The sequence below is a fragment of the Choloepus didactylus genome, chromosome X, assembly GCF_015220235.1.
Source record: "Choloepus didactylus isolate mChoDid1 chromosome X, mChoDid1.pri, whole genome shotgun sequence".
Lineage (NCBI taxonomy): Eukaryota > Metazoa > Chordata > Mammalia > Pilosa > Megalonychidae > Choloepus > Choloepus didactylus.
Genome location: NC_051334.1, coordinates 100940060 through 100965538, shown reverse-complemented (window position 1 = coordinate 100965538; position 25479 = coordinate 100940060). Strand labels below are relative to the sequence as shown.

At 36.0% G+C, this 25479-nt stretch overlaps 1 protein-coding gene across 1 annotated transcript in view; it reads right to left on the bottom strand.

Moving 5' to 3' along the window:
* The window catches only part of LOC119523291 (protocadherin-11 X-linked-like), a 184011-nt gene that overhangs the window by 103371 nt on the left and 55161 nt on the right, over nt 1-25479 (bottom strand). The window contains 1 exon segment of the mRNA XM_037822054.1: nt 11731-12314. Coding sequence (XP_037677982.1) covers nt 11731-12270 — 540 coding nt within the window. The 5' untranslated portion in view covers nt 12271-12314.

Genomic DNA, 25479 nt, shown 5'->3' with positions numbered 1-25479 from the left:
GAAGGCCTTAATGGCTGATGCTGCAGTCTGCTGCTTAGAAGGATTGAATTCAGAAAGGGATTTGCAATTGACCCAAGCAGAATTGAAAGACACTTTGGACAAACATTTAGAAATACTGGCAAGCCAGTCCACTACAGTAAGGGGGCATAAGCTGCCCAAAGGGGCAAGTTAGGCACACCGTAGTCTCCCCTGACTGGGACCCTAAAGTGTGGGACCCTGTTGTTTCCTCATCAAAATATGATGAACCCCTGTCTGACTGGGAAATTAAAACAGGAAAGTAAGCATGCGCGATCTCTGGTCCAACAAAAGGTGCCTTCCCCCAGTTGTACCGTGGCTATATATCAGTATAAATTACCAGGGTCATTTAATAGCCCTGTCTGGCCAATGAAAAAAACTAATGGCACCTGGCAAATGACTATTAATTATATTGAACTTAATTTAGAAACTACTTTGTTTGCAGTCATGTCAAATATAGCTGCCTTGTGGCAAAATATGAGTACTCAACTAAGCCAATTTCACTTTGTGTTAAACCCTGCTAAAGTTTATTTTAGGATTTTAGATCCCTCCAGTCAGATGGTGTCCACCTTCATGTGAGAAAACCAACAATGGAAATTTGCTGTGCTTCCATGAGGATACCTCCACAGTCCCACCATCTGCCATGAACTGGTAGCACAAGATTTAAAGAAAAGGGCACCCTCTATGCTTCACTATAAGGATGATATCATGCTAACCAGTATTTCTTTTCCAGAACTAGAATTGCCACTAGCACGGTGGTGACCCACCTTGAGAGTCAAGGATGGGCAATAAATCAAAACAAATTACAGGAGCCTGGACATTCTATCAAGTTTTTAGGTATTGTCTGGTTGGGTAAAACTAAAGCTATTCCTTTAGCAGTTGTTAAAATACAAAGTTATCCCATACTGCTAACTCCTAAATAATTAATAGCTTTTCTTGGTTTATTAGGTTATTGGAAACTATTCATAATCTACTTAAAAATTTTAAAACCATTTACACCCTAACTAGAAAAGGAAAAGAATGGGAATGGGATTTTCCATGGCAGGCTGTGTTTATAAAAGCACAAGCACAGGCTTTAAGGGGAGTGGACCCCAATATATCCTGTGAATTGGATGTGGCCAGTGCCAATATTGGCTTTGGGTGGGGTTTGTGGCTAAATGTATAACTATTAGATTCTGGTCCCAACTTTGGAAGAGCACAGAACTCAGATATAGCCCATTGGAAAAGCAATCATGTACAGCTTATAATGCTCTGTTACAAGTTGAAGGTCTAACTCAAAGGTGGCCAGTGACCTTATGGGTGGCCACACCCATAGAGGGGTGGACACAGGAGACTATAAATAAGCTCCATTCAGGGACTGCTCAGCTGAGCATGCTGACAAAATGGAAAATCTACATCCTACAATGCTGAATTTTTTAACAGTAGCCCTGTGAGTGCAGAGATGCATGAAATTTTAGGACTGTTCTCCCATGTGGAAAAGCAGCATGCCCTGCCTCCTGTTGATCCTCCCAAGGTGGCTCCTCTCATGCCCACCATTGATGGACAATGGAGTATACCTGACTCTGCATGGTATACTGATGGACTGGCACTTGGGCAACATGCTACCTGGAAAGCTGTGACTGTCCAGCCAAGTACTGACATCATCTGGTGGGAGACTGAAACTTTGCAAAGCAGCCAGTGTGCTGAGCTGCAGGCTGTATGGATGGTAATTGTCCATGAACCAGGAGAAACTTTGCACAGATACTTGGGCTGTATATCGAGGCCTAACAGTATGGATGGCCACATGGAAGCAAGAGCAATGGATGGTGGTCAACAGCCACCTATGGGGGAAGGAACTGTGGGAAGACATCTGAATAGCCTGCCAGAAACGTAAGGTAGCTGCTTTCCTTATTTCTGCCCATAATGTTAACTCATTGCCAGGTAATGCAGAAGCAGATGCCCTAGCAAAATTCCACAGCCTAACACCAATTGTGCATGAGGGACTGAAAGGCTGCATCAGAAAACTGAGCACTGAGGGTACCAGACCCTGTGGAAGCTGGTACAGCAGTTTCATCTGCCTATCACCCGACAAGAGTTAAAAGGAGTAGAGGACACTAGCCCCTCCTGCTCACTGTGATGGCCCAGAATGCTTCCTCACTGACTTGGACCCATCAGCCAAGACCAGATATCTCAACTGGTGGCAAGTAGATTATATTGGCCTCCTTTCTCTGTCCAAAGGGGCAAAACCTTGATTACATGCCAGATCTATACAAAATACTGAACATTTATCTGTGATCCTTTGTCTAAATGGTTTAATTCTTTAACTTGGCCATGGTGCCACTTGTTACTAGGATTACTGTCCATATGCACTGGTTTACTTGTACTCTGCTGTTCACTGTATTGTTGTTCTGAAATACAGATGCAATGTCTGTCCTATGGTCAATGCAAATTGCTGCATGGGTGTGGACTGGGGGAGCCATGGGCCCCCAAGTGTCTTGAAGACTGCACACAGCAATTTGCTTGACCTAGGACAGTTAATGTTTGACCTATTCTCCTTGTAATATCAGGTGCTAAATGTAATCTATACCCCAAACTACCTCCTCCCTGAAACTCCCTAAGATACTGTTATGTACAAGATAATCTATAATTCTCCCCTCCTCCCTGTTGATTGCAATCAATCCCTTCCGACATTGCATGACCCCTTCTCCCTGCCTTTGCTCTCATACCCCTTGGAATGCTGAGCCTTTATAACCAGCTTATTCAGCTCCACCCCCCCCCCCCACAAAGTGCAGACTATTTCCACATTGAGCTCTGAACTTGCCACCATTCAGAGCAGCTCCTGAATCCATTGAAAGAAGCTCCTGAATTCAGGGCAATGTGATTCAACTTCCCCACCCTGTAGGTAAGCCCCAAAATACAAGCTCATGTCTCAGAACCTGTCTGGTGCTTTCTTTAGTCCTTTGGCTACAAAAGCCCTTTTGGGCCATGACATGTGCTGAGCCCTCTATCATGGGACTTGCCCTTATGAAGCTCATTATTGCAAAGGAGAGTCTAAACCTGCATATAATTGTGCCTAAGAGTCTCCCCCTGAGTGCCTTTTTGTTGCTCAGATGTGGCCCTCTCTCTGGCTAAGCCACCTTGGCATGTGAACTCCCTGCCCCCCCCATGTGGGATCTGACTCCCAAGGTTGTAAATCTCCCTGGCAATGCAGGTTATGACTCCTGGGGATGAATCTGGACCTGGCATCATTGGATTGAGAACACCTTCTTGACCAAAAGGGGGATGCAAAATGAGAGAAAATAAAGTTTCAGTGGCTGAGAGATTTCAAATGGAGTCAAGAGGTCACTCTGGTGGACATTGTTATGCGCTATATAGATAACACTTTTTAGGTTTTAATGTCCTGGAATAGCTAGAAGTAACTACCTGAAACTATCAAACTCCAACCCAATAGCCTTTATTCTTGAAGATGATTTTTGACCATGTAGTTTACGAGGGATGATGGTGAGATTATGAAAACTTTACGGATCACACTCCCTTTATCCAGTGTATGGATGGATAAGTAGAAAAATGGGGGCAAAAAACCAAATGAACAATAGGGTCAGATGTGGGGATGATTTGGGTGTTTTTACTTTTATTTCTTATTCTTATTCTGATTACTTCTTGTGTAAGGAATATGTTCAAAAATAGATTGGGGTGATGAATGCATAAGTATATGATGATACTGTGAACAGTTGATTGTACACCATGGATAATTGTATGGTATGTGAATATATTTCAATAAAATGGAATTTAATTTTAAAAAGGAATTTAAATGTGTTATTACTTATCTCTCCTACAAAAAATCCCCTGCAAAAAGAAAAGACCTTTGTGATTGACCTACAAGAAAAGAGGCTGAGAAAATTAAAATTCTTGGTGTGAAAAAAATATAAAACAGGAAAGGAAATTTTATTTTTTAAAATAGCATATGATTGAAATGCAAATAAAGCAATTCCAGATACTAGAAGCTGTATATGAGAAAGTATTCATATTAAAATTATCTTGGTCATATGCAGGGCAGGATGAGGCAAAGAAAAATGTTAGAGGGGCAACACTTGATTCTAGAGATAAGCTTGAAATGTAAATAAAGCAATTCCAAAAGGTAGAATCTTTATATGAGAAATTATTCATATGAAAGCTATCATGGTCATATGCAGGGCAGGATGAGATAAAGACAAATGTTAAAATGACAACACTTGATTCTAAAGATAAGCTAAAGAAGGTAAATGGAAGATATTTCTTAAAAAATTTGAACTGCATTCAGAAAAAAACATGGAGCCAGTGGCACTGATTGAGAAAGAGAATAATGGTCTCATATTATTAATCTGTGTACATACCTAAAATATGTATGAAACACTAAGTTTAGGTTGTAAAATGAGCATTTTAAGGAGTATAAAGCATCAGACTTTGGAAAAATTGAGACTATAATTAATTTTAAACTATAGAGTAAAATGAATACTTATTTTTTTACAGAACACCTTTCTTTAAGGCACTCATCAAAATGTATAGGTTTCTCTTATTTCATTGTTTTTATACTATTTTTGCATGTTATACAGGACAAATATAATTGTCTTCATTACATAGGCCTAGATAACATGTTTGAGAATTAATATAATACAAAGAATCATGTAGTTACCATTGCTACCATGGGAATTATCATTGTTTTTATTTTCAGTCTCAAAATGATTTTGCAGATAATTACTGCAGACCTAGTAAGGAAATACAATAACATAAATTACCAAAGTTGCTTGGTGAAAGTCTAATAAAATTAAATTTGGAATTGTTAACTTTTTATGAGACCATATAAAAAAAGTAATTCCATGTTCTTTATGGCAGCATAGCCAATTTGAAACACTGACTATTCTTTTTAAATAATAAATACGTTATTCTCCCTTACTATCATTAATGTCAAAACACACTCGCTATGTTGCCTGCTATCAAGTTCCTTGGGGACAGTGACTATTTTTCAAAAATACTTTTATCCCTCAAAACTATGTACATTGGGTGTTCAATGTAAAAGGATTTGCAAAATTTCAATGATTGAGCATAGACTAAGGTACTAGTTAGTAGTCAGTTACTGTTACATGTAAGGCATTTCATAGAACTGCTTTGTATTCATTAGAATTTTACTTCATTCTATTGAAGAAGCTTATAATTGACTTCATTATACAAATTAGGCAAGAGGATGAGAAATGTTCATGACAATAAGGAGCATAAAATAAAATTCCTGATTAAATAAGATTTCAAGGACAAAGTTAATGTTAGATAATCCAAAACTTCATATTATAGTATTCAACTTTTAAAACTCCTTGTTTGGTTTAATGAAGCATAGTTTACAGTTACTTAAAAAATATATCTTTTCTTTGTATTTCCTATTATATAGCTTTGTATCTTTTTTTCTTAGTTGACCTGCATGTATAGAGATCTGTACATGTAGCACTTAAACTATAATACAACTAATCAGCCATCCAGTGCATTAAGAAAAATAAGCAAGAGGTTTCTTTTGACTAGTCATTTATAATTACTTCTTACCTTTCACAGGAAATGAAAAATATATGAACAGCTATTTTTTTAATCTTCTTAGTTGCTAAAAGACACACATGATTGTGTGTGTCTGTGTATTCCATTTTTATACACAACTCAGGTAATAGGTATTTAACATTTTAGTGATAAAGTAAACGCATCACATCTTTGTAAAATAAGATTGTTGGAGATATAATAATTTCTGCAAGCGAAATACCAATGAATAAAGAACATTTCAAAAATATGTAAGAAAAGCAAGCTCTGTGTTTTTAAATTAAATTGAATTCAATACTTTCCTTCTGGTAGCTTCTACCTGCATTCAGAAGCTAAAAGATACCTCAACAAAATATAATAATATTTAATTTGTGGCCAAAGCAATTTATTTGATCTACTATGCTATCATAATGTTTAATTATTCATACTTTCCTGATTGATTTTATGAAGATGACTATAAACTGATGAATGTGAAGGGAAAAGAATATAAAATTCTTTAATATTTGATTTTTAAGTAAGAAGTATTTTTATGTGCATTTTATATGTTTTATTAATGAAAAATTTCTTGTAAAGTGGTCAAACATATATCTTGGCAAAAGCATAAAACTATATAAATTATTTTATAGATTAAATGTAAATAAAATAAGAAATTTCCTTGAAAACTGACATTGTTTCAGTTATCATTTCTGATATAAGGACACTAAAAACATTACTAATCCTTCTTCAACTTTTTGTCAAATATTGAATGAAAGTTCATGCTTTAACTCACTAAGAGTACCTCCACAGCACCAAGTGTTGTTATATCATCAATATAAAGTGGTGCAGACAAAATAATTTATGCCAAACAAACTACTCACATTGAGGTATTTGTTATCTTACTTACTAACACTGATCAGAATTCTGGACACCAACTAGATCTGTGTAAGCAAACCCTATGTTTTCATTCAGGAGTTCTATACCAAATAATTATAATTTCATATAAATATGTGTTTTTTCTTAGGTTGAAAGTCATTCCTTTTGCAGGCATAAAGTTAAGCATCAAATTGATTTTTATTTAGATAGCACGAACAATTGAATAATAGATCAGTAATCTACACTTAATAGAATCAAATTTTTATAGTTAGTTGTATTATCAAGTTTAGGAGCATGACGATGTGTGTAAATTAATCAGCCTTGGAAACATACTGATTCCTTAAAATCATAATTTATAATGTCGAGAATTGAGCTAGCTAAAATGTTCAAGATATATGTGTTCTATGTGGTACTATTACAACACACATGTTTAGCTAAAGGCAATAGTTGACTATGAATATTAGCCAGGGCTCTGATAGTAATGAAATAAAAATTTACTTAATCCTATTAGTGTCACACTCTAAGTTTAATAAGACCTGACAGCATTATTAAAGTTCCACTAATGAAGCAGAGTTTTATGTCATCCTTTGTCCTCACAGGTTGCACTTTGACAACCCCCAGCCACAGGGACCTAATAGTAATTAATTACCATTTAATTGTTGTCTATTTTGCTTTTCAGCATAGCTGTAAAAATGTGAAGTTGCACATTGTAGAATTCATAGATAATAAAGAGCTGAAAGGATGAACTTTCAAGTATCAGAGTGGAAATCCTTCAAAATATAGGTGAAGAAATGAAGAAATCAATATATTCAAACTCTTCTGAGTCTCCTAGAGGCAAAAAAAGCTTTCTAAAATAGCTATGCACATAATTTGTTACAGCATATTCTGCCTTCAACATTAATGAATCTTTTTTCATTTTTCTGGATGTCACACAGCACTTTGAGCTATGGTTATAAAAGATAAAGAAATATTACTTGTTCAAAATAATAAAGGTTACTTGTTTTTTGTCACTATGATATATTATTCATTGCCCTGCTCTTGTCAATTTGAATCCAGAATACTAAATCTAATGGTAGATGAGATTTTCATAACTTGCATTTTCTAACCTCAGATTTCAGAACAAACCTAATTCTCTAATTAGCTTCATGAAAATCCATGTCTGGCTCTTAATCAATGGGGAAAATATTTTGTTCTCATTTAGTTTTGAAAGTACAAACCAAGTATGTCTTGTTATAATTAAAATAGAAACAAGGGCACACGGCCTTGACTATGTGAAAGGACTCTTCCCCAGATTAAATTTTCTTTTGAGGTTGGTGAAAAAGATGAAAATGTCTTCTGGGATACAATAAAACACTGTCACACCTGCTCAAGGGAACCAATCAGTACACTGTTACTGGGCTAATATAGGACTTTTACTGGGCTACTATAGAAATTTTACTGCTGATACATGCAAGGGAAGATGGAAATCTGGAGCATAAAATAAGGCATATGTAACAACATTATACAAACTAATTTTCCCTGAGTCTCAACCATGGGGAGAAATAGGTCCCTATGTTTTGCATATGTACCTTGAGCCAGATTTAGTGCTTGAGTGCTATTTCTATTTGTGAAAATATTGGCTTCCTTGCCAACAAGACTTAGACTATAAAAAAGAGCTTTTTAAATAACAAGCCATCAGAACACATTTTATATCACCCTAGCCAAGATAAATCAATTGTGTGATTTTGCTATCATTGTCTATTCATTAAAAGTAGAGAAAATTAATATTAATTAAATTTTCATCCTATTTTGCCAGAAAGCCTTTAAAAAGAAATTATTATAGATGGCCTACTTACCTTACATTATAAAATTTATGTATATATCTGTGTGTAAACAAACACTTAGTAAAGATAATCCAAATTAAGGAAAATTATATCAAAAAATCATGGGGAATTCTTATCACAGCTTGACTTTACTTAAAACATAAATAAAATAGATTTCATTTCTGAATATTTTTTAAGTGGCAACCAACATCAATTTACAGATTATTTTTTTTCTTTAGAGAGTAACTTGATCTCTTAAAAAGTTGAAAATTAAACACCAAGGTTACATAGATAAGTTGTTTTAACTTGCTTTTCTTTCTACTAAGCAGAATCACTTGGCAATTATTCCGTTCTTTCATTCCTCACTTTCTCCTTTTTGTTCTTTCACTCTCTTCCTCTTGTATCATGAAGTCACTGTAATACTCACTCTCAAGATTATCTGTTTGTCAATCTATATAACTACCTGTTTGTGTATCAAATCTGAGGGTCAGAAGACCCTCTTATGTTTCCCAACTGTACCATTTAGGAGCAATATGATCATAAAAAAGATATATAAACTCATTTGGCAAATATTTAAAGTGTGGGATAATAATACTTTCCCTGTTTATACCAAAGCATAACTAAAAGTCACCCAAATTATAAATAAATTTTATGTGTTTATCAAAGTTTTAAAAGAAAATGAAGAAAGTTTCAAGTCTTACATTACTTTATAATTGCACATTATTGATAAGTTTAATAAATCTTTTCAACCAATGACTTTATTTTCAGTTTGTTAATATAGAATTGTCAATAGCAGAACACCTTTATCTGTAAGTGGACCTTACTTTTGCTATAATTTTCCTCTAGATCTTTCCTTTCTGTCTCTCTTTGCTGTCTGAACATACACATTTTATATCACCCTAGCCAAGATAAAACAATTGTGTGATTTTGCTATCATTGTCTATTCATTAAAAGTAGAGAAAATTAATATTAATTAAATTTTCATCCTATTTTGCCAGAGGGCCTTTAAAAAGAAATTATTATACATGGCCTACTTATCTTACATTATAAAATTTACTAAACATTATAAATGAATCATATGTCTCCTTTCTTTTCCCTTTTTTAGCCCCCCCATATATATCACTTTCGTGACAAGGTCTTTTTGTAAGCCAAAAGTACACTCATTTGATGTCATACATGCTGTGATCCTCTGCATGGTCTGGGCTATGCTTCATGTTTCATTGTCATTATTTTTAACAAGCAGACAGACTATTATTTGTCCATGGTGCCATATAAATGCACCATTACTTTAGGTACATCATATAGTTCACTTTTAAGTTTATCACACATTCTAAAGCAGAAAGAAATTTAGAGCATTTCTATTGCAAAGGATCATTTGAGGACTTCTAGTGAACCTGGCATTCTGTCATTTTCTGAGAGCTTTTCAAAAACAGTCAAATGAAAACACATTTTAACAAAGCTAAAATTGTGCAGTATGTTTGTTGGTTTCATGTGAATTTGTTTAGCTTTCAAGACAAGCCAGAAATTCTTGGAAATTCATTAAGGTGCCCTGAGGGAGACATGGCAAAAGTTTTCCTTGAAGGAAGCACTACATTTGTCAGAATGGTAGGGAGGAGAAGTGCTATTACTAATACCTTATTTAAGTTTGGTAAGATCTCATTTTTGTCTTTCCTGCTAATTTTTATTTTCCAAATAAACTGTTTTTCTCTTTTTAGGCTGTGCTGTCCAATATGGTAGCCACTAGCCACATATGGCTATTAAAATTAAATTAAATTAAATTAAATTAAAAATTCAGTTCCTTAGTAGCACTAGCCACATTTCAACTACTCAATAGCCACTAGTGGTGAACTTATTGGACATCACAGATGATAGAACTTCCATCTTTGCAGAAAGTTCTATTGAACAGAGCTGCTTTAGAGATAGCACCAACCCTGTTACATGATTTATTATTTAAAATGATAAGCCTTTACTTGCAATTCATATTTCTTCAAACAGTCAAATATTCTAAAACAACTCTAAAATCTTTTATGTAGATATGTCTATTCAAAACTGAGTGCTTATTCATCCCAATTCTGCCCCTGTGATACTTATGTTATAATCCTCATTTTATGATTGAAAAAAATTAAAGGTCAGAAAGATTAAGCTGGAGGTAGTATTTCTAAGTCTTTGGTAAGCACAAAATTGGAATCCATATCTTCTGGCTCCTGCATATGTTTCCATTTTATCAAATAAGGAGGTATCATCACCATATCACCAGTACCTTACAACAAAATGCTCATTTATATAAGCAGAATATATACTCACACATAGGTATGCATTTCACTTCAATTAACTCCACAGATCTGTAACCTTGAATTCTTGAATACATTTATAAACAAATACATCTTCATAACACATCAGCATTAGTTGATCAGTTTTCCAATATTATACATCATCCAGGTCATAACTTGACCTGGATGTCCAATGATATATATCAGACCACATTATTTATATGTTCCTTTAATGTTTTCAACATTGGTCATTATGTCAATCATACTCTAGAAGTGAATAATCAGAAAGTATTTATAAAAGTCTGAAAACGCTCTGGCCATATATATATGAAATCTGCATGTCTGTTCCTTTATGTATTATCCAAGATCATTCAATTGCTCTGTAAGATTTCACATACCCAAATCTGAGTTTTCTACTCCTCTATATGCCACATAGGTAATTGAAAGGAATCATCCATTCATTTTACATATGTGGCCCTCTGCTCATATTTCAAAGGACACCAAATATTCCATGCATTCCTCCTCATTCCCTCCACATTCAAAGACCAAAATCAAGCCAGAATAGGTTCTTCAGATTAATTTAATCTTTATGCTAAAAAATTTACTTACCATTTACAGCAAATGGATACTCTGTGTTTTCAAAGAATTCAAATGAAATGAAAAACAGATTGGCTAAAATTTGTTCTTACTCTGATAATCAGAAGACATTTAAAGATCTTGTTTTGACTTTAAATCATCATGATAAATGTTGTTATTCTGTATATGTATAGGAATGCTAGTATAAAAAATGTATTCTCACCCTCAAAGAAATTTATTTGGCATCTATTCAAATGGCAAGATAAAGATTTTTTTTTTAAATAAACACTAAGAAAAATTGACACTCAGGTTTGTGAATTAATTGTTAACATTTAAATTTGCTTGTTTAGGTCAAGTTTGTGGAAGAAGCATGAATAATCAGATTAAAGTAAGATATTGAGCAAGCTATTGATTTTTAAGGAATAGGGCTGAGTTCGTTGACCCCTATAATAGATTGTTAAGGGAAAAAAAAAAACAAGTACTTAAAAATTCTTATATATCACATAAAGATTTATAAACCCCATGAAACTACAAAAATTGCATTGATAAATTTTCTCCACTAGACATTGGTTAAACTGAAAAATTCGGGTGATGACTTACTCAAAGTTTGAAGTACAATGAGATCCATTTTTTGTCTTTAAAAAAGACATAATATCTTCGAGTAAGAGAGTTTTAAAACGCACCTTAATTAGTTGGTAGTTTTTAACTCCGTTTATTCCTATATCAGGATCAGTAGCTGCTGGCAGAGCATATCGAGAGGTCAGAGCTGAGTTCTCTGGAATTGATATGTTGATAACCGTTGCCGGGAATAATGGTGCATTATCATTTATGTCTTCTATGAGAAAACGTATCTTAACCAGTCTAAATATTTCATCTGGCAAAACAGCAACCTCCACTTCATAAAAACAGTGGTTATCCACCAAGATACCTGTACATAATTTCTCACAATCAATGCGAGTGCCAGTTGTGTAAATCTCACCAGTACTCTCTTCAATCTGGATCAGTGGCACATCTCCAGTCTTGTACACTAGTTTGAATTGCATAGGAGATGTCAAGGACTTGTCTGGAACCAATGACAAGTTGAGGTCTTTCAGTAAGTCACCTATTAGGATGTTTTCTGGCATTTCTTCTCAGACAGTGTAGTTCTTCTCCTGGGCGCCAGACTGGAACACGATGCATGCTAACAGGACTGCAAATATATATGTCCCGGACAATAAGTCCATACCAGGCACAATTGTGACAGTTCTCTTTATCAACCCACAGAACACTGACAAAAAGAAAGGAAAACATGAAAAAAGAAAGAAAAAGAGGAAGAGAAGAAAGACGTTATTGAGAAACCAAACACAAACATGCATGTTAACTAAATGCTCAGTTTTAACTTAAACCATTAAATGAAATATTATCATAATCAACACTGTTAAATAATTTTGTGACAAATTTGTTCTGAATCTCTAATTTTATACATTCGTAAATTATGATGAGAGATAAATAAAATAGCAAGATGTTACAGTAATAAAAGATGATATATTTCTAAAATTGCCCACCTTTGATGAAATATATAAAAGATAATATATTAAAATACCAAGCTAAATAAAGACAATAAAAGTAATTAAAAATATTTAGATCAATAGTTAAGGCAATTTAAAGAGACATCTATTAATCATCATAAAATATAGTTATTCTTCTTCATTATGATATGGGTTTTCAAGTAATTCTATTGGCAATGTATATTTTACTCATATTTTCCATTTGTTCAGCTCTAAACATCAAAGTGTAAAAGTACATCTAGGTAAAAAGAGACTCAGGATTATGACATATGAGAGACTCAGGATGTTTATAAATATATATATATATATATATATATATAGAGAGAGAGAGAGAGAGAGAGAGATTTTATTGAGATTGTTCACATACCATACAACTATCCAAAGATCCAAAGTGTAAAATCAATTGCCCGTGGTACCATCATACAGCTGTGCATCCATCAACACAATTAATTTCTGTTCAAGTTTTGGAACATTTTCATTACTCCAGAAAAGAAATAAAGACCAAAAAAGGAAACTCAAATCCTCCCATACCCCTAATCATACCCCCTCCTCTATTATTGATTCATAGTTTTGGTATAGTACATTTGTTCCTGTTGATGAAAGAATGTTAAAATGCTACAAACTGTAGTACACAGTTTGCAATAGGTATATATTTTTTCCTATATGACTCTCTATTATTAACTTCTAGTTATAGTGTCATACATTTGTTCTAATTCATGAGAGAGATTTCTAATATTTGTATAGTTAATCACAGACATTGTCCACCACAGGATTCACTATTTTATACATTTCCATCTTTTAACCTCCAACTTTCCTTCTGGTGACATATGTGAGTCTGAGCTTACCCTTTCCACCACCTTCACACACCTTTCAGTACTGTTAGTTATTCTCACAACATGCTACCATCACCTCTGTCCATTTCCAAACATTGAAGTTCACCCTAGATGAACATTCTGCTCATAATAAGCAACCTCTCCCCATTCTTTAGCCTCATTCTATATCCTGGTAACTCATATTTCATGTCTATAAGTATAAATATTGTAATTAGTTCATATCAGTGAGACCCCAGAATATTTGCCTTTATGTGTCTGCCTTATTTCACTCAAAATAGTGCCCTCAGGGTTTCTTCATCAACCCATTTCTTTTGAGATGGTTTTCTTCACACACCATACATTCTGTCCTAAGTAACAATCATTGGTTCCCTGTCTAGTCATGTATTTATGTATTCATCACCATTACCACTGTCTATATAAGGACATCTCCATTTCTTCTACAAAGAAGGAGGAAGAGTCAAAGAAGGTAGAGAGACAAGAGAAAAAGAAAAAAAAATAAAGAGAAAACAAAACAAAACATGACAGCTAGAAAGCAATAAAAGGAAAGATAACATTAACCTAAAGTAGAATGAAGAGTCAGACAACATCACCAATGCCAGAAGTCCCATACCCTTCCCCTATTCCCCACCCCCCACCATATACATTTAGCTTTGATATATTGCCTTTGTTATATTAAAGGAAGCATAATAGAATGCTTCTGTAAATTATACTCTCTAGTTTGCATTGATTGTATATCCCCCAATCCCACCTTATTTTAACACCTTGCAATGTTGACATTCATTTGTTCTATCTCATGTAAAAATGTATTTGTACCTTTTATTACAATCATTGAGCACCCTAGGTTTCCCTGAGTTACATAGCCCCAGTCTATATCCTTCATCTCTTGTTCTGGTGTCCCACATGTTCCCAACCTTCCTCTTTCAACCATACTCACAGTCATATTTGTTCAGTGTACTTACATTGCTGTGCTACCGTCTCCCAAAATTGTTTTCCAAACCTCTCACTCCTGTCTTTTCCTTTCTGTCTGCAGTGCTTCCTTTAGTGTTTCCTGTAGAGCAGGTATGTTGTTCACATACTCTGTCATTGTCTGTATGTCAGAGAATATTTTAAGCTTTCCCTCAAATTTGGAGGATAGTTTTGCTGGATATAGGATTCTTGGTTGGTGGTTTTTCTCTTTCAGTATCTTAAATATATCACCCCCACTTCCTCCGTGGTTTTTACTGAGAAATCTGCACACAGTCTTATCAAGCTTGCTTTGTATGTGATGGATCACTTTTCTCTTGCTGCTTTCAGGATTCTCTTTTTATTTTTGATGTTTGATTATATGATTATTAAGTGTCCTGGTGCAGGCCTATTCAGATCTATTCTGTTTGGGGTATGCTGTGCTTCTTGGATCTGTAATTTTATGTCTTTCATAAGAGATGGGAACTTTTCATCAATTATTTCTCTATTATTGCTTCTGCCCTGTTTCCCTTCTCTTCTCCTTCTGGAACACCAATGACACAAGCATTCTTGCTTTTCATTTTGTCCTCAAGTTCCCAGAGATGTTGCTCATAGTTTTCCATTCTTTTCTCTATCTGTTCTTTTGTTTGTAGGCTTTCAGTTGCCCTGTTCTCCAGTTTCTGAGTGTTTTCTTCTGCCTCTTGAGATCTGCTGTTGTATGTTTCCATTGTGTCTTGTGTTGTGGCTTTCATTTCCATATATTGTCAGTTGGTTTTTCAAACTTTTATACAGTTCATCTCTTTTGCCTTATCTTCCCTAAACTTTTTGAATTGACATTATTGGTTGTTTCAATTCCTGTGTCTCAGTTGAAGTGTTAGTTTGTTCCTTTGACTGGGCCATAACTTCATTTTTCTTAGTGTAGATTGTAGTTTTCTGTTGTCTAGGCATGTTTTCCTTGGTTACCCCAATCAGGTTTTCCAAGACCAGAACATGCTCAGGTCCCAGAAAGAAGAAATATTCAGTGTCTGGCTTCCGTGAGGATGTGTCTTAGAAAACTGGTACACCCTGTGATGCCTCAGGTCACTGTGCCTTTTTGCCCAGCAGGTGGCGCCTCTCAGCCTGTAACTTCAGACTGGTATAAGGAGGTGTGTCCCATGGCTGGATTCCCCCCAGGCTCCGGGGTCTGGTTCTGAATTGAAGGTGGATATTAGAGCTGGGCCCCACCCCTCTCTTCTTGGGAAGATAACCCCACTAGGGAGAGGGCATTAGCATTTGAATAGACTCTGCCTGTGCTATCTCCACCCTTGTCTGGGTCAGAGCATGGAACTGAAAATGGCTGAGGCTTTCTCCACTGAGCCAGAACAAGGACAGAAATCCCCCCTCAGGGCCAGTCCATGGCCACCCTCTGGCTCTCCAAGTCAGTTGTCACCCAAGGACTCTGTCTGCTTGTTGGGGATTCGTAGCTCATAGTGAGCAGTTCACTTCTTAATTAAAACTGAAGTTGGAGCTCAGCTGAGTTATATTCACTTGCTGGGAGAGAGCTTCTCTCTAGCACCATGAGGCTTTGCAGCTTGGGCTGTGGGAGGAGGAGGATCCTGGCCTGGTTTTGCAGTTTTTACTTACAGATTTTATGCTGCAATCTTGGGCATTCCTCCCAATTCAGGTTGGTGTATGATGAGTGGATGGTCATATTGTCCCCCTGCAGTTATTCCAGATTATTTACTAGCTGTTCCTGGTTGTTTATTAGATGTTCCAGGGAGGCTAACTAGCTTCCACTCCTCTGTATGCCAAAATCTTAGATCCTCTCTTTGGATGTTTTGAATGAAGAAGAAAGTCTTTGGGAGAGAGAAAGTTTGATGTGGAAAAGGCTTAAACATGGGGGAAACAATCAGGTGGAAAAGGGTTAACATCTCCCTTTCTTTGGATGAGAAGAATAAGAATAAATATAAATTCCATGGAGGCAACTTTCAAATCAACATAAATAAGTGCCTATTAGTGCATTATGAGGGGGATTTTCAGTAAGTAGTGCATTCCACATATTTGGATGTGTAGTTCCAGAAGCTGAACAACCAATTTGGATCTAATTTTATGTTTGGTAGAAGGCATTTAGGCATTCAATGGGAGAGTTGGACCAGAAGACATCCCATCTTTGAGAATCCATGTTTATAGATTACAAAAGTAGCCAATATGAAAATGGACTTTCATATTTACAAACTGACAGAGGCTTTACCCAACTACAAAGAGCAACTTCACTAGGTTTTAAAAATAAGAAAGGCATTTAAAAACTCTCTACTGAGTTAAAACAGTGAGTCAAGGAACAAGAAATATGTCTGGTCCTCTGCCCCTAACTGTGTTGCTTATTATTACTCTCTTAAAAATTTCCAAAGCATTTTGGCTCTCTAACTCTTTGGATAAAAATCAATAAGGAGTTTTGATTTCCTTAAAATTTGCAAAATATTTTCTTTAATTTCTTTTTTTTATTCTCTATTTGATTTATTTGGTATATTCTTAGTTTAATATATTAAATATTTTAAATATCTAGTATCATGAAACATTTTAATATGCCTCTGGATTTTATTTGTAGGTAATACATTATAAAACTACAAAATGAAATTTGTATCATGTTGCATTAAACTACAATATGTTATATTTTTATATTTAAATAGGGGTTAATGCAGCTATCAAGGCATTCAGCAGTTTTAAAAGATCAGCTAACAGGTGGTCATTTAAAAATCCACTGCAGAAAAGTACTGGTGCATGTAAGTATCTAATTAAGGAAGTTATCAATATTTATTGGTAATCAATAGCATTAACAATATTTTAGTAATAGTCCCCAAAACAAAAGAAATCATGACATAATATGAAAAAATTGCTATGGATATTATCTTCTGACTGTGCCAGGCAGTTTATTACACTAAAGAATTGCTCCTCTGCATAGCTGCACATCTGGGTTTTTTTTTTTAATTATGCATAGTCATATGTAGGAAGACACAAAAATTGAAAAGAGTAAACATTCTTATTTACAATCAAGAATAGAATGCAAATTTTCAAAAATTGAGATTGTTCACGTCATGAATAGAACCAAGAGATGAACTTGACAAACTTAAAACACCTCATATTATAAATTTTTATCACAGAATTAAAAGATATACATTGTGAGAACAAAGACTTTCATATGTTGATGAGTTGGTACTATTTCTAACATATTTTAAGTGTAATAGTTAATAATGCTAATGCTGAATATATTCTCTATCCTAGCAAACAACACAAAAATCTAATGTCTGGTCTTGTATTTTTAGCATCATTTGCTCAATGATGAGAATTGGATTAACATAATATAGAACTATTCTAAAACTTCAGTCTCTTCTGAAATATTGACCTTTTACTCCTTTATGAGTGTGAGAATAAAAATACACCATTGATATTTATTATGAGTTAATATGCATACATATGTGCCTCCTAAACACTGTGAATCTAAGACATCTAAAATAGTTGAGTATTTATGTTGTGTGTTTATGAATACCATGCAAACATAAGCAAAAGCAAAAATGGGGCAATAACAATTGAAATTAAAACTACCACTCAATTCTTAACTTATCCTTAGGTAATATACATTACAACTGGCAGAATACTACAGACTGTTTTTAAAAACAATGCATGCATGCTGCAATATTCCTGCACAAGAGGAAGAATTAAGAAAGTGATCTAATTCCAAGCAGTTTCCCTCTCCCAATTCCATTCTAAATCTGTTCTAGTCTAACTTTAATAATGTCATCAAATAAATCATTTTAAAATTTGTTTCATTACTTGATTTTCCTCAGGTTTTGTAAAAATAGAGAACATTGGAAATAAAAGGCAAATGCATTTTTAAAGCTTAAGAAAATACATATATTGCAAACCTAGAAGGAATGTTTACATTCTAGTTAGGAATTATTTTCAGGTGAACTAAATTCCTGAAGTTTTAGTCACTTATTCAACAACTATTAAGCACTTTTAATGTGCCAGATATTATTCTAGGCACTGAGAATGCATCAATGAATAAAACAGGCAAAAATCCTTGCCTTCATAGAGTTTGCATTTGATAATAGAAGTAGTTCAAAGTGTCTTTAATTCAGTGTTTAACCTATGTATACCAAACTAAACTCTGCCTTTATCAGGATATTAACATAAGCCTTTAAATAACCACAATCTCTTGAGTTGATTCCAACCCCTACATTTATAAGTGATAATTCATTTTTGGCTTTAAAATTAAAAGTATTTTCATTGAAAATCTTGAATGAATCAATGCCATAAATTACCAGTACAGAAATTTAGCTAGCAAATATCCAAATATAGATATTAATAGTCATTACTTAGTTTTATGGAGGTGTAATGAATTTAACTCAGATATTTAGGGAAAATATGCCTACTAGTTTCCTCTTTCTCATGAACAAATGATAAATTAACTCCACTGCAGAAAATTTCTTTAAGCATATCCTACATCCTTGGCCTACTTTAGCCTTAGGTTAGTTTGGAAATTGTTAGGAGTTACACAATGAAAGTAGACATAGAGAATTAAAATTTTCCACAAGTTCCAGTATTGCTGGTGTATTTAAGTGATGTTCTATATCATAATACATAGTGGTTGGATTCACAATGGTCACAGAGGCACTAAATCATGAAAATAAGAGAAAATAAAAGTAAAATGAACACCTCCAAAAATTTATAGATATGAACAACAAAACTGAAAACTTATAATTTGTGACCAATTTATACCTAAAATAAATGTTAAGTAGGTAGAGGAGTGAAGCCTCTAATATATGCAATTCTGGAAATTTCAAACCAGAAAAGTAAAATTCAAATGGTTTCTCAGAATAATTCCAATATATAAGTTCCGTGATGTTCTTGTTACATATTGTTATGCTTCAAAATTGTACTGATTTATTATTTCAAATTTGTATTAATATATTTTTGTTCCATTCATAAATGTAATACTAATCATTAAAACTTCTATTTGGGCATTCAAAAACACTTTACTAAATTTGAGAATTTTAGAGAAAGCCTGTTAGGTCCTGCTTCATTATTATTAGTATATTTGAAAGAGTATGGTTATGGACAGTAAAAACTGGATATTACCACATGTAAAGGCCTGCACAATACCTAAATATTTAGTTCTTCATAATGCCAATTTAGCTATAAAATTATTCCTCCATAAAATTTTTTTTCACTTAAGATAATTACATGAATCCATAATATTTTACATTACATTTTCCACTCAGAAAACAAATCATCATTTCAAATATATACAAAATTAGTAAGCCTTCCTACTGAATGTAGCAGTGCGTGGGCACTGTGTGAAATATATAGTAAGTGCTTAAGAAGTGTTTGTTTAACTTTGGATTTAAAATGCTGTTATTTTGAGACCCTATTTCATGAATATTTTACTACAAGAACTAGCAAAGATTCCAAGAAATGGGGGAAGTGATTTACAATGATTCCATCCTCATTCATTTTGTTCTTTTAAAAGACCTAAATCTTTCTGATGAGTATATTTATATATTTCAAACAATTTTATCCCAGAGTTACTTTTATTACAAATTTGCACTGAGTTGTTCTTAAGAAAGCAGTTTGAGCAATTATAAGTAATATATATATATATATTTAAATTAATTCTGCACTGTGATGGTTAGTTTCATGTGTCAACTTGGCCAGGTGATGGTACCCAGCTGTCTGGTCAAGCAAGCACTGGCCTAACTGTTGCTGGAAGGAGGTTTGTGGATGGATAATAAACCAACAGGCTGGTTTGTTAAATCATCAGTCAATTGGCTGAAGCTGTGACTGATGACATTAACAAAGGGTGTGCTTTCCACAATGAGAGAATGCAGTTGACTGGATTTAATCCAATCAGTTGAAGACTTTTAAGCGAGACAGATAGAGGACCTTCACTTCACCTTCAGCTGCCTAGCAAAGCATTTCCTCAGGACTTTGTCAAAGTTGCCAGTTAGTTTCCTGACACGTTCAATGAACATCTTCATTGGATTTGCTACTTTGCTGTCTACCCTATGGAATCTGGACTCATGCATACCCACAGTTGTGTGAGACACTTTTATAAATCTTATATACATAGATATCTCTCATTGATTCTCTGTCCCTAGAGAACCCTAACTAATGCAACTTGAAACTGGAGTGGTTCTTGAGAAACAGAATCTTAAAATGGGCTTTTACAATTTGTTTTCTACACTGATTAGATTCAAAGGCACTAACGACTCCATTTCCAGTAATCAGGAGGGCACTGACAGTCCATGGCATGAGTTGGCAAAGAAGATACACAAAATAGCACCATGTGATTCTCCTAATCATACTCTTGTATGAAGCAATGATCTGGTTGAGAGTGTTTTCAACACCTTCACAGAGTTTTGCAGAATTAAGAGGTATAATGATGTTGGCTTGCTGCTCTTAGATTTGTTGTATAAAATTATGAGAAAGGTATGAGCTAAAGGCTTCAAATTTAAAACTTAAATTGCTGTATGACAGATATAAAGGTTTATATGTGTGGCCTGAAAGAATATCTAATTTTCTGTTGCTGCAGACTTGAGATTTCTGAAAACCAGACATAGACTCTCATTGTGTGAGTAGCAGATTTACAACGCAAACTAAAATCTCAACATTTCAGGGTGTCTGCTGTTAAAGTAAAGGCATTAATTGGAAAAGAATGGGATCCTGAAACTTGGGATAGGGACATATGGATTGATAATAATGTCAGTGAGGATATTGGAACCCTGGATTCTGCTGAGTCATTGTTAGATTTACCTGTAGTGGGCTGTTCTGAGGAAACATCTTCCCCACCTCCAGTCTGCCCTAAGAAGCCTGCCATCCAACCTCCACCTAAAGAGATTAACCCTTCAGTGCCTGCTAATCCTGAAATCATCTTCCCTAGGGAGCAGCCCTCACTCCACTGTCTGGAGAGATTAATCCTGTTTTATGAGATGAAAATTCAACAGAATGTCCTGAGGTAAATGGCTTGATGGATTGTACCAGTTTGTATATATTATGTCCCCCAGAAAAAGCAATGTTCTTTGATGCAGTCCTGTGGGGGAAGACATATTAGTGGGGATTAAGTTGGAGCATTTGGATAAGGTTATTTGCATGGAAATGCACAAAGAAGCTACAGATTTTGGTACTGGAGAAGTGGGGTGCTGCTGAGTTTGCAAATACCAAACATGCTGGAACAGCTTTTTAAATGGAAAAGGGGAAGATTCTGGAAGAATTGTGAGGAGCTTGATAGAAAAGGCCTAAACTGCTTTGGAGAGATGGTTTGTGGAAATATGGACTCTAAAGATACTTCTGATGAGGACTTTAGCAGAAATGATGAATGTGTTGCAAACTGGAAGGAAGGTGATCCTTGTTTTCAAGTGGCAGAGAATTTGTCAAAATTAAATCCTGGTGTTGGATGGAAGGCAGAATTTGAAAGTGATGACCCGGAATATCTAGCTGAGATTTCCAAACAAAATATAGAAGTAGCCTGGCTTTTACTTTCAGCTTATAGTAAAATGTGAGAGGACAGAGATAAGCTGAGAAATGAACTCTTGGTTTCAAAGAAACCAGAAATTGATGACCTGAAAAACTCTGGACTTCCAGGGGGTGAAATCCCAGAAGCTACAGTCCAATGTGAGGATATAACCAAACATGGAACCCAGCTGCCATTTCAGTACAAGCCAAAATTGGAGAAGGAGTTAAGCAGAAAGGATTTGTGGAAAGTCCTATTGTCTGATGGCTTTGACCCCTGTGAGCTTCATGTGAAGCCAACAGAATTTTTGTGAGCTCTTTACAGACAGAGTTGCTGCTGGTCAGGACAGGAGGAGAGACAAGGAACAAATTGAAGGAAAACTTTCTTCAAGACAGAGCCATGGAGGTTGAGGTCTGGAGTCAGGAGGTCCCAGGCTGGGATAATGGAGTGGCCCACGTGCATGGAAAGGGTGAGTTTGCCCCGAGGTTAAGGGTGGGACTTCCACCTCAATGTTCAGGAAAGGTGTTGCCATCTCAGGTGTCAAGCAGGGTGGAGAGAGCCTGGCCACCACCCCCACTGTTCTCTAGGGTTTGAGCATGTGCCCCAGTGATGGAAGGGAATCCAGGTGCTTCCCCAATGTTTGAGGAGGGTGGGGCTGAGAAGGTGGTTTCCCCAAGGTGTGGATATGTTGGAGCACTCACCCCAGTGTTTGGAGAGAAAAGAGCTGCTACAAAGGCCCTTAGGAAGGGTTAGACTCTTGCTCTCTCAAGTCCCAAGCATACATCATTCTGTAAATGACTCTCAGACTTTGAAATCTAATGGAGTTTGCCCTGCAGTTTTCAGGAAGTTTTGGTCCCTTAAATCCTGCTTTCCTTTCAGTTTTTCCTTATGGCATTGGGAATTTTTAACTCATGATTTTTCCTCCTTTGGATATTGGAAGCACATAACTTGTTCTAAGTTTTACAGGTCCACAGCTAGAGGGGAATTATGCCTTAGGAATTACATGCCTGTAATTGATTTTACTGGGATCTTTTACTTTACTATTGTTATTGAAATGATTTAAGTTTCTGTGATAGCGTGATGGGATGAATGTATTTTGTACATGGAAAGATCATGTTTTTCTGGGGTCCAAGGGGTGGAATGTACCAGTTTGTATATATTATGTCCCCCAGAAAAAGCCATGTTCTTTGATGCAAACTTGTGGGGGCAGACATATTAGTGGGGATTAAGTTGGAACACTTGGATTAGGTTGTTTCATGGAGATGTGACCCACCCAACTGTAGGTGATAACTCTGATGAGATATTTCCATGGAGGTGTGGCCCCATCCATTCAGGGTGAGTCTGAATTAAATTACTGGGGCACTATATAAGCTCAGACAGGAGTGAGCTTGCTACAGCCAAGAAGGGCACTTTGAAGAATGCACTGGAACTGAGAGAGGAACTTCAGCTTAGAGAGACATTTTGCAGATGGTCTTTGAAATCAGATTTCTGTTCCAGAGAAGCTAAGAGAGGACAAATGCCCCAAGAGCAACTAAGAGTGACATTTTTGAGGCACTGCAGCCTATAGAGGAACATTCTGGGAGAAAGCCATTTTGAAACCAGAACTATGGAGCAGATGCCAGCCACATGCCTTCCCAGGTAACAGAGGTTTTCTGGATGCCATTGGCCATCCTCCAGTGAAGGTACCCAATTGTTGATTTATTACCTTGGACACTTTATGGCCTTAAGATTGTAACTGTGTAACCAAGTTAACCCCCTCTTATGAAACCCAATCCATTTCTGGTGTTTTGCATTCTGGCAGCATTAGCAAACTAGAACAGGAATACTTCTAATTCTTTTCATGACTGACCCCCCCCCCCCACCAATCTTTGCTTCAAGACCTATAACTAAACTGAAGTCCCAACAGGCCTCAAAGGGTAAGGTACAAGTGTGACCCATTAGGAAATATGCTATACTCCAAAAGAACTGTATCAGTTTTCCAACTTATACAGATAGAAACAAGGGGAATATGTGTGAGAATGGATATTAAGGGTGTGGGAGAATGGTGGAAGGAATATAAGGTTGGATCAGGCTGAATTTACTGTTATGGGCCCACTAAGCAGAGATTCTTCATTCAGTGTTGTAGCTCAAGGGATTAGAAAGGTCATTAACTGTTTGGGTGGTTGGCTGAAACACGGATCAAAAGCTGGCTGGCACTATAGGAGGTTGAAATGCCAGAACTACCCTGGTATAACAGAGGAGATGGCTCAAAGGCTTAGAGAGATTGAAGTGTTAGAGTGGATTTATTATGGAAGACCTGCTCACACACCCTTGGAATGTCCAGAGGGCACACCTTTTACCAGGACTGTGAGGAATAAATTTGTGAGACTAACTCCATCATCCCTGAAGAGCTCTGTAGTTACCATTCTCTATAGGTCAGATATTACATAGGAACTACTATCACTGAGCTGGAATCCTTAAACACAATGGGGATAATCAGATCCTGAGTTGGCAGAAGCCAGGTGGCTACAGTTAATTGCCACAGACAAGGTGGGCATGGGTCCCATAATGGAATACAGGCTCAAAGAAGCAATCAAAATAATCTGACTTGCAGAGACTTATGGCATTGGCTAGAAGATCGTGAAGTACCATGTAGTAAAACAGATGGACAATCAAATAAATTCTTATTTGAAATATATACACAAAAGAATTCTAGGTCAAGTGAACAAAAGTCTCCCTTGAATTACAAAAACAGAGAGTCATGGCCCCTTAATCAATTCCCAGACAGGGGCAATTCTAGTGGCCTCCACTTGGCCTTTCCCACCATAATAGCTCTCACTCCATAACTCAGGGAACCAGTGTGAGGATTCTGCCTGTTGCTGAGTCTGGGTTATATCAACTCTCCAGCCTTATGTCATAATATTGTCATCAGGGAATTTGATCATTTCTCCTTCCCACAAGATATCACATTGGTCCATTATATTGATGATATCATGTTAATTGGACCTAGTGAGCCAGAAGTAGCAAATACTCTAGATTGGTTGATAAGGTATTTGCATGGCAGAGGATGGGAGATAAACCCAACAAAAATACAGGGGTCTTCCACCTCAGTAAAATTTCTAGGTCTCCAGTGGTGTGGGACCTGCTGAGATATCCCTTCTAAGGTGAAAGATAAGCTGCTGCATCTGGCCCCTCCTATGACCAGAAAAGAGGCACAATGCTTAGTTGGCCTCTTTGGATTTTGGAGACAACATATTCCTCATTTGGGTGTGCTACTCTGGCCTATTTACCGAATGACCAGAAAAGCTTCTAGTTTTGAGTGGGGGCCAGAAAAAGATGAGGCTCTGCGACAGGTCCAGGCTGCTGTGAAAGCTACTCTGTCACTTGGACCATATGATCCAGCTGATCCAATGGTGCTGGAAGTGTCAGTGGCAAATAGAGATGCTGTTTGGAGTCTTTGGCAGGCTCCTATAGGAGAATCACAACACAGGCTCTTAGTAATTTGGGTAAAGCTTTACCATCTTCTGCAGATAACTACTCTCTATTTGAGAAACAGCTGTTGGTCTGCTACTGGGCCATAGTAGAGACAGAGCACTTAACCATGGACCACCAAGTTACCATGAGACCTGAGTTACCTATCATGAG